This window comes from Emydura macquarii, unplaced genomic scaffold (genome assembly GCF_026122565.2).
Source record: "Emydura macquarii macquarii isolate MOO-44397 ecotype Brisbane River unplaced genomic scaffold, CSIRO-AGI_Emac_v2 contig_2437, whole genome shotgun sequence".
Classification (NCBI taxonomy): Eukaryota; Metazoa; Chordata; order Testudines; family Chelidae; genus Emydura; species Emydura macquarii.
Window position 1 is genome coordinate 4,421,357 of NW_027132574.1, and position 10,282 is coordinate 4,431,638.

At 42.3% G+C, this 10,282-nt stretch overlaps 1 protein-coding gene across 1 annotated transcript in view; it reads left to right on the forward strand.

Annotated features, from left to right (window-relative positions):
- The window catches only part of COL19A1 (collagen type XIX alpha 1 chain), a 258,669-nt gene extending 250,892 nt beyond the window's left edge, over window positions 1–7,777 (forward strand). Inside the window, exons 19-22 of the mRNA XM_067562524.1 lie at window positions 2,017–2,052; window positions 3,428–3,463; window positions 3,560–3,613; window positions 7,709–7,777. Coding sequence (XP_067418625.1) covers window positions 2,017–2,052; window positions 3,428–3,463; window positions 3,560–3,613; window positions 7,709–7,777 — 195 coding nt within the window. The remainder of the gene's footprint in view (window positions 1–2,016; window positions 2,053–3,427; window positions 3,464–3,559; window positions 3,614–7,708) is intronic.
- The last annotated feature ends 2,505 nt before the right edge of the window (window positions 7,778–10,282 follow it).

Consider the following 10,282-nt stretch of genomic DNA (forward strand, 5'->3'; position numbering starts at 1 on the left):
TACAGAGGGGAAGAAGTGAAAAATATTTTTCTCTGTTTTTAGGGAGCAAAAGGAAATGCGCATAGTGTTTGGAATATATGCATACATAACGTTGTCTGTTGAACCAGAAAAGGGAGCTCAAAAATATTTTTGGTAGCACTGGCAAATAATGGGTGTTTTAAAAATTTTTCTTTAATAAAGTGATGGGGCTTGTTATACCAAAAGTATTTAAAAGGTGTAGGTCATTCCCAAACAACTTATAGCAAATTAAATGATCAAATGTTGGGTCCAAACTTTTTGACAGAAAGCATATATGTATTTTAAATAATGGAATGTATATTTGCCAATTTGATGTACTGTTAGTCTGAGGAGAAGAGAGAAGACACACCAGATATCATAGTGTTGCCAAGTATTTGATTTTGAGTAGCGTGTAGAACCTCCTGCACTCCAGCAGAAGACAATAATTTACATTCATTTCTGTTACGATGATTGACAAGATTTCATGCTTCATTCAATGCAAGGAGCAGCTGGAAGGGGAAGATCCTTTCCATTTGTCAGAATAAAAAGGGAGAAAGATTGTCAGTAGTTTTTTATTTTCTTAAAAGGGTCAGCAAGGAGAAATGAGCTTAACTGGTGCAAAAGGTGAAAAGGTAAATAATTTCTAACTCATATTCTTAGATGTGATGGCTAAGACGGCTAAGCATGGTTTACTGTTATTGGGCCAAATCCTTGAAAATAGAATAAAGGTCAAGTAGAAGAACTGTGGGCACAGGAAAATATGCCCCAAAGATAGACTTTGGGCCTAGCATCCTCGCAACCTGCATTTTGTTTCCTGGCCTGGATGTCTCTGCAGGGTGGTCATGGCTATTGGGCATGTGGGTGATTAATGGACATAGCCAGCTGCTGTGCAGCAAAGCTGAGTTTAACCTTTGTGTATTGAAGCTGTGTCCCTACTGTATGTACTTAAGTCTGTTTTAGCTGAAATTTTTCAACAGCAGATTCAGATGAAACCATGTATTCGTTACTGGTGAAAAGATATAAACTGTATTTTTCTAGAAATACCAAAAAGCTCACTCTTGCTTCCATTGAATCCATAGGAGTTTTTCTATTGATTTAAATTGGAGTAATGTCAGGCCCCAGAATATTAGAGGGTCAATTAGTTCTTGTTACAGACTTGTATTGTAAAGAGTCTTCATACAAACAGAAATAATAGTTTAGGCTATTAATTTGAAAGATTCATGGTTTTGTGTATTTGCTTTTGAGAATTTAACTCATATTTTTACACTAATTCAGTCGTCATTCTCTGGTATCTGTTTCTGATCTTGTGTCATGGTCAGCACATGGGCAGACAGGCCTAGTGGTTAGTATAAGGCAGGTGGCAGGTCCCCATGCCACCCAGGGTTAAGAACCAGGAGGTCAGGAACAGAGAATACCAGGAATCAGGCTCAGTCAGGAAACCAGAAGGTCAGGAGCAGGTAGCACTGGGTGAGCAGTCCAAAGCAGAGTGAAGCCCGGTTGAACTGACAATTTCCTGTTCCTTCTCCTGGCTTAAGTAGGGGGAATAGGCTAGTCAGGAGCTCTGGTGTCCCACCATTTGGGGCCCAGGCATGGAGCCTTCTATCTGAGTTGGACTTCATGGAGTCCCAGTTCTAGCTGATGCTAGTAAGTCAGTGGGTGGAGAGTTGGAGCATGGTTTGAGAGTCATGGTTTTGAGAGTCATGAGTTGTGACATCTTGCTTTATGCTCGTGATCACGTGTAATACATAATATGTGACCCAGACGTAAAAGAAATGAACATAAGTAGAATCCCATTTTCTTATATGTCCATATTCTTTTTAATTAAATTAATGTAATCTTTAACTGGGCTTTCATAGGTTCTATATCCTATAAAGTTAGTTGTATGTATTCAATACATATAAACTGTTAATGTTTATTTTCTGTATAATTTGAAAGGTTATTATCCCAAAGCTGACATACAAACTATTTAGCATTTAAAATAACCATGTAAGTATTAACATTTACTGTATACTGTTACAGGGAGACTCGTCTGAAAAAGGAGAAAAGGGGGATCCAGTAAGTACTGCTAAAGCTATGAATTAATGTTTATGCATAGATCTGATTTTCTCACCATTTTTGCATTTTGTGTTTTTTTGTGTGCAGTTTAATAGGTTTCATGCCAAGCATTCTGAAACTTGACTATAAAAATGGCATCATAGGGTTTGATGTTTATTGCCTCTCGATTATTTACATATCAAATTCACCCAGCTTACAAGTAAAAAGTCGGCATTTCCGACTGCCAACTTTTCAAACTCAGAGATAAGTTTAGGCACAAAGGAACTTTTCCCTTTCTTACACACCTGTATGTGGGCAGCTATAATCTCAGCGCTTGCATTCCTTAGTCTAAATTTATCCTTGGCCTCTCTCTGGTTTCTTCTGTGGAGCTATTTCTGGGATGAATTTTTGGACCTTTAAATACGAGGTGCAAGGTCACTAGAGAGTAAATCTTGGCACTGTAGACCCCAACAGAGGTGGAAGGAGCTGAGCCTAAATATCCCAACTGTGGCCTTATTCTGCTCTTATTGAAGTCAATAAAATATTGCCTGTAGAGATTAAAGGGGTAGCAGGATTAAGCATACTATCCCAGAGTTCTAACTATTATACTAACAAATGCACTAGTCCTATGAGTCAGAAGCTACAGCTATTTCATTAACTCTTTGCAATTAACACTGAACATCAAGTATAGTAAGTGAAATATGTAACCGCTTTTATTAAAAACCCATCCATCTCTTTCGAAAGCTCTAAAAAACTTGATTTGCAGGCAATTCTTCTTAAAGCCATATTTTCTATATGTCACTTTTCTATTACTAAAGATGTTTTCAAGAAAACAGGATCCTTATTCTTTAAGATTTCATCTATTGCTGCTTTGTGTTTATTACAGTAAGTCATAATCCTCTCTGTGATATAACAAATGTCAGTCACATTGCTTAATGCACTGCGGGAAGGGCGTCACATACTATGGTGATAAATGCAGTACAAGAATCTATGTAGAATAGGATATCCTGAAAAAATAAGTTGCACTGGAGAGGTATGTGATATCACACACAGGGTAATGACTTCAAGTGAGGAATAAGCACCAGGAACAAATGGGTTCTTAAGCAGATATGTTGTTTTCATGCAAATATCCTTAGAAATAGAACATGACAAGAGAAATCACCATACCTAAAACTAAATAGAATTTTTCAAAAGACAGTTCTTTTCAAAGTTTTCCATGAGGTATCAATAACTCTTTAAAGAATAACCAGATTTTCATGTGCTAAATTGTGTTAACTAATAATATTAATTAATTATTATTAAAAATTAATATAACGATGTGTCTGTATGTAGTAACTTCAACACCGTCAATCTTAGTCTAATTTCAACTTATTGTGATCATATCAATTATTTTCAGGGGGAAATTGGAATGAAAGGATCTCAAGGAATTAAGGTATTTTTCTGACTAGAATACATAATATGTACTTTGTACACAGCCGTCTCTCACGGATATACCATAAGCATAATTTTTCTCAAATGATTTATTTAGGGTGAAATAGGAGATCCTGGTCCTCCTGGACTCACTGGAAATCCAGGACCAGAGGTATGTTAAAGTATTTGTTGCAAAATTGGAAGTGACATGTAGTAGCTTCTTATCATGCATTGTGCAACCGGACTTTGGGTTCTATTTCGTTCATTTTATATAGTACAGCCCATTTTTAAAAAGTGTCTGTACTTGTGTTATATGCACAAAGTTCTCATGTACATATAAGTTGGGGTTATACATGCACACATCCCTGAATTTTGTGGCCAGAATGGGCAATTTATGCTCAAAGTACAGGTGGATGCAAAAGTATGAATGCACTTTTGGGGAAAAACATGGGCCTCCATAACCAAGAAGAGGCTATTCAGATGCCAATATTTATGCAGCGGTGTCAATTTTATTCTGTGGAGGGAGCTAAATTACAAATGAATTATAGTCATATGCAGGTGATATAAAGTTAGGGCCATATGCTACCCTCACTATATAGCAGAGTTGATGTCAGTGGGAGGCTTACACAAGATTGAAGGCAGAATATAGCTCTTTTACTTTTAGTTAGTAAAGTTGTGGTTGATGTCAGCATCACTCACTGAGGAAAAAATGATGCAAGGCACTTTCAGGACCTCTGCAATTTTTATCCTTTGTCTGGCTCTTTGTGTGCTGTTATTCATTTTGTATTGTGACTATACCAATATAGACTAATGAGTGAGTTTTCATCGTCCGTCAGCCAGCCACGTGGTAGCTGGAGTGGATGCAGTATTATCACTCTCAATTCTTCTTCCTCGCAGAGTGCAGGCAGGCATCTCTAGTTGTCCTCTTTCCTTGCTAGAAATAGCTTGTGCCTCTTAGCTGGGGAACCGTCTTTTCTCCTGGCCTCAGCAGAGCTCTGTAATTATGTAGAATAGGAGGGACAATGGAATCTTCATATCAAAGCCAAAAATGCCTCTTCTGTAACTTTCACTGCGACCTTTGGCAGTGGGCCCATTCTGTCCATCTTTCCAACCTCACTTATGAACTTCATGAAGAGCACTACACTCAAGCCCAAGCAGAGACAGAAGTGGTTTAGAATCTGGTGACCGTCCTCCACTCCAGACACTCAGGAAGAAAGCATAGCCTGAATAAATATGGCCTTTTCTCTTTCCTGCCTCTTCTGATTCTACACCAACTCTGCTCCAAAAGACCTTTTCAGACTCTTCAATGTGGATTCTGATTTCCACAACCTCTGGCTGCCCCACTCAAGTATGGACGTAGTCATAATTTCCCGGTCTAAGCCCTTAGACCTAACTCTGGAGGTCATTGTGTTCCTTCGTGAACCCCTGGAAAGAAGGTACAAAAATAATCTTTTAAACTGGGAACATCCAGATCACTACCACTTTCTATGCCTCTTGCACTCCCTGTGGCTCATGGAGACCCAAGGAATCAATGCTGTTGGCACCAAGCTGTCCTTCCTAGTACACAGGAATCTCTCACATTGCCCTATCAAATATTCTCAGCAAGGCTCAAGATTCTGTCCACTTGCAGGCCAATCTTTTTGGCACTTCAGAATTTGGTCCAGAGGTGAGGATATCATCAATATTTGTCTCCTTTCCCTTAATCTTTAAGGGCCCACATCTGTGTGGAAATTTAGTGGCTGAAAGAGGCTTTGGATAAAAATAACCTTCCTCTCCACCCCTGATTCCTAGCTACAGAAACACAAACCCTCATCTTCCTCCTATTCCTCAGGAAGGAATAGGCCCATCTTCTTGGTGGGGAAATCTTCAGTGAAGTACAATCCTAAGGACAAACCTCAGCATTCCTTTTACAAGCAGGAATCTAGGTCTAAAGCTTTATCCAGAGACCGACAGAATCTGTGTTCCTTCATTCCTGAAACAGGATTGTCTAGACTCTTGGGTGACAAGTCCTAAAATTCCTCCCCCGATTTTTAGTCACGTTTCTCCTTCTCTCTTCTGCCCCAGAATCCCCAGAGAAGGAAAATGTTCTGTAAACTCGGTAGAAACCATATTCCTGGCTTCCTCTGATCAGCCCCAAGGACCTTACCAAAATAATGGTCACCATCTCAGCAGCCTTTTGAAAGATCTGCATGATTCCTCACCTGGCTGGCTCGTCTGGGTTTCACTGATGTAGGAAACCTCTGTAGCAGCCCAAGGACACTGTTCAGTCTATCTATCCTAGGTACTTATTTGGCTCTCATTACCATACTTTAGGAGTTCCTCACATTTTTAATGTATTTATTCTCACAAAACCACTGTGAGATAGGAAAATAATATTATCTCCATTTTAAAGTTGGGGAACTGAAGCACAGAGAGGCAAGCTGACTTGCCCAAAGTCACACAGGAGGTCTGTTGCAAAACAGGGACTTGAATCTGGGTCTCTTAGATACTAGCTACTTCCCTAATAGCTAGAATCCCCTTCCTCTCGCCCTTCTTCAGTGACCTTGGACAGATGATATAATCAAGAAAAGAAACTCTCCAATTCCTCCCCAAATGCATATGCATCTTGAAGAAGTTGTAAGCATGACTGTAGCAAGGCACTGTGGCCTTCCTTGGAGCCTGGGCCCGAGGACAAGCTGCAACCCCCCTGCTGGGCAGAACAAGGCCCTGCAGGCCGAATACCCTGGGAGAAAAGGGGCAGAGCCAGGACAGGAAAGGCCAGTATAAAAGGCAGGCCTAGCAGCTCAGTCAGGAGAAAACTGATGCTGGAGACAGATGTGTCTTCCCTGAGGCTGCAGTCTGGGCCTTTGGCTATGTGGAGCAACTGTCCCACCAACCGGAGCCTCCAAGGCTTGCTTGGGCCGCTGGGCCCAAGTGACTGGATAGGGCTGCCGGGCCCGAGTGACTGGGAAGCGCTACCCAAGGCCACCTAATGGGAGCGACCCCCGAGGCCAGCCCTGACCTGGAGGAGCTGCCCAACACCGGGGACCCACTGGAGCTACCGGAGGACCGCTGGGACCCTATGATCTGGAGGAGCTGCCCTCTGCTGATGACTCAGAGCAGTTTCCGGACCTGTCGCCGGTCATTGGTGAACCGTCTACCCCAGTGACCTGGAGGAAAACCCCTGGCTGCAGGTACCCAGGTACCGGGTGGGAGGAAGTAGCCCAGGGATAGCCGAACATAGTTTGGCTGAAGCTGTGGCTGAACCATTCAGCGTGTTGCAGCTGGAGCCCCACTGACTCAATGGCAAACCACTTTGCCACTGAAAGGGCCCTGGGCTGGGACGCAGTGGAGTCGGGTGGGCCTGCGTCCCCCTCCCCCTTCCCTAACCACCCCGGGAGTGCTTGGCTCCTCTGAACCCGCCTGCCAGAGGATACCAAGTTTACCAGCCCTGCCTGCATGAAGCCGGGGGCCATAGACTACTTTGCCTGCCCCACCCTGCTTGAGGGCCGGGGGCTACAGACTGCTTTGGCCTGTCCCGCCTGCTTGAGGGCCGGGGGGCTACAAACTACTTGTCAGCTCTGCCCCACTTAGAGGCCGGGGGCTAAAGACTCACCAACAGCTAGCTTTTCCCTGCCATAGACTAAGGCACAGTGGCCTTCCTCAGAGCCTGGGCCCGAGGAACGGCTGCAACCCCCACCTGCTGGGTCTGGCCACATGCCTACAATGGCAAACAGATAGATCATTCCTTTCTTCAACAGAATCCTCAGGCAAGAAGCCTTGATTCATTTTTTCCAGTTCAATGGCTTAGGGTCCATCCAGTCATACATGGCCTTGTTGGGAGTCCTGTAGTCCCATGGGCTACGTTCTTTTTTCAACCTTTTCAGCAACAGCAGTTATCGTCTTCCTGTAGACACATTGGGATAGATCCTCAGCTAGTGTAAAATGCATAGCTCCATTGACTTCAGCAGTGCTACAGTGATTTACACAATTGAGGATCTGGCCCATAATGCAGACCCCTTATGTGGACATGTTTTGAGGAATTAGCGCCTTAATACGGAAGGTTGTAATATATTTTACTGGGAAACATAATGCAAATTCTATTGGGGTAGCAGAGAATGAACTAGCAGTAACAGGTGCTGCTTAATCCAGATAGAAAATAATTCATAGCAGCTGTTTTGCTTACATCCTTATAGAAGATAGAGTGCTTTACTTTTTATTCAGTATAATATTATTGCAGAAATATTGATTTTTAACTCGAATTAATGTGTATATATATCCATTATAGGGACTTCAGGGACCTCCAGGACCCATTGGACCCAAAGGACAGCCAGGAGAAGTCGTAAATATTGTATAATTTTCTACAGTCAGTAAAATCTGTTGAGGTGAAATATTACAGAATGAAACAATGTCATGGGGACTATAATTGTGTGTCTTTTAATGGGAGGTGATTTAGTAGTTAGCCCACGGGACTTGGAAATGCAAATTCAAACTCTCCCACTGACTTAGTGTTTGGGGTTGTGCAAGACCTTGTCGTGTCTATGTTTTCTCATCTACACAGTGGCAATTTTAATACTAATTTGTGTAACTCAAAAGTGCTCAGATCACCCCCTGTTGTAAAAATACACAACAGAGGAGGTGAAAATTCCCATGAGGATCCCCTTACAGAGTTTGCCTGGGATTATTACAATGGGTTAGAATCATAAACACTATAAGACAAAAGATTGGAGAAGTCGGAAGGGGAAGAGTAATTCAAGGCCTTTTAAACGAAGGGCCTCACTTTTGCAATCTGTGTTTTTAAAATCTATAAATTGTCATTATCAACAAACTTTCAATAATAGTGAATTCTATGAATCTAACCATTCAGACTTATTTATTATCTTAACACTCTAGGTCAGCGTATAAGTAAAAAGTGAGTCAGGACCAAATTCATCCCTCTTATAACTACATTGAAACCAGGGACAAATTAGCTGTCAGTTTTTAACCTTTTCAGAGATGCAGTAGTCCATTTTATTGAGAAACAAACTAGAAGGAAAATGCTTGTACAGAAAATGGGAATAATGGCCTTTGATTATTATTGACAGTTGGTACTAAAAGTTCCTCTTTTGCTGATTAATCAAAAACAAATATTCTTTCTGCCATGCTTTCTCATCATGTGTTCCGATTACATTAGGAAATTACCAACAAACGACTTGTTGCAGTAAATGATCAGCTATAATACATATGACAGTATCATTTAGAATCATAGAATCATAGAATTGGAAGGGACCTCAAGAGGTCATCTAGTCCAACTCCCTCCTCAAAGCAGGACTAACCTCAGCTAAATAATCCCTGCCAGAGTTTTGTCAAGCCGCAGCTTAAAAACCTCTAAAGATGGAGATTCCACCACCTCTGTAGGTAACCCATTCCAGTGCTTCACCACCCTCCTAGTGAAAAACTTTTTCCTAATGTCTAACCTAAATCTCCCCCACTGCAATTTGAGACTGTTGCTCCTTGTTTTGTCATCTGCCACCATCCTCCCTGGAACCGCCTTTCAGGTAGTTAAAGGCTGCTATCAAATTTCCCCTCATTCTTCTCTTCTGCAGATTAAACAAGCCTAGTTCCTTCTGCCTCTCCTCATAAGTCTTGTGCTCCAGCCCCCTAATCATTTTTGTTGCCCTCCACTGGACTGTCTCCAACTTCTCCACATCCTTGTCGTAGTGGGGGGCCCAAAACTGGACACAATACTCCAAATGCAGCCTCACCAATGCCGAATAGAGGGAAATAATCACTTCCCTCGATCTGCTGGCATTGCTCCTATTAATGCAGCCCAATATGCTATTAGCCTTCTTGGCAACCAGGGCACACTGCTGACTTCAGCTTCTTATCCACTGTAACCCTCAAGTCCTTTTCTGCAGAACTGCGGCCTAGCTCATCAGTCCCCAGTCTGTAGCTGTGTATGGGATTCTTCCGTCCAAAGTGCAGGACTTTGCACTTGTCATTGTTGAACCTCATCAGATTTCTTTTGGCCCAATCCTCCAGTTTGTTTAGGTCACTCTGTATCCTGTCCCTACCCTCCAGGGTATCTACAACTCCCCCTAGCTTAGTGTCATCTGCAAACTTGCTGAGGGTGCAATCTATCCCATCCTCTAGATTTGATGTTCTGTTTTGCATTTAGCTTCCAATTCCAATGCTTAGCTTCCAATGGATAGTTACAGACAACTTGAAATGCTGAATAATTCAAATACTATAAGTAGTATAATTATTAGATTAGAATATGTCTCTACAACCACAGTGTGCCTACTGCTGCACCAGTGCACAAGGGCAGGAATTGGTCCAAGGAGTCCTTCCTTGCCTCTTGCACACCTGTGCTTGGGGCAACCAATCTTTCGCTTACTGTGAGCACAAAAACGACAGGTGTGTTAGTACCACAATCATTTCAGACATCCCAAAAACGTAGGGCCAGGGTCCCATTGGCAGGTGAGGTGCAGCCACCTGAGGAAGAGGGAGAGAAACACAAACTTCCATCTGCAGTTGTACTTTCCCACCTTGCATCACCAGAGGCTTTCTACTTACCTAGGTGTCCTTCAACCACAGTGCCTCCAGGAGCTGGTTATGACATTACCCAGGGTACAATCTGGACTGTTGAATAGCTGTATCTCCTCAGTTCTCCATCCTTGGATACCTTTTACATTACTTCTCTGTGAGAGCAACCATCCCTAATCTTCCCACACACAGCCTCCAGCATGTAAATGACACCCAGGTATACTGTATGAATACTGTAGCTAGCCAGCCAGGAATTATATTATAGAATGACACCAGCAAATTCCCTGTCCCAGACATCCTCAGAAATATGCATCTTATACTGCCCTTTACACTACTG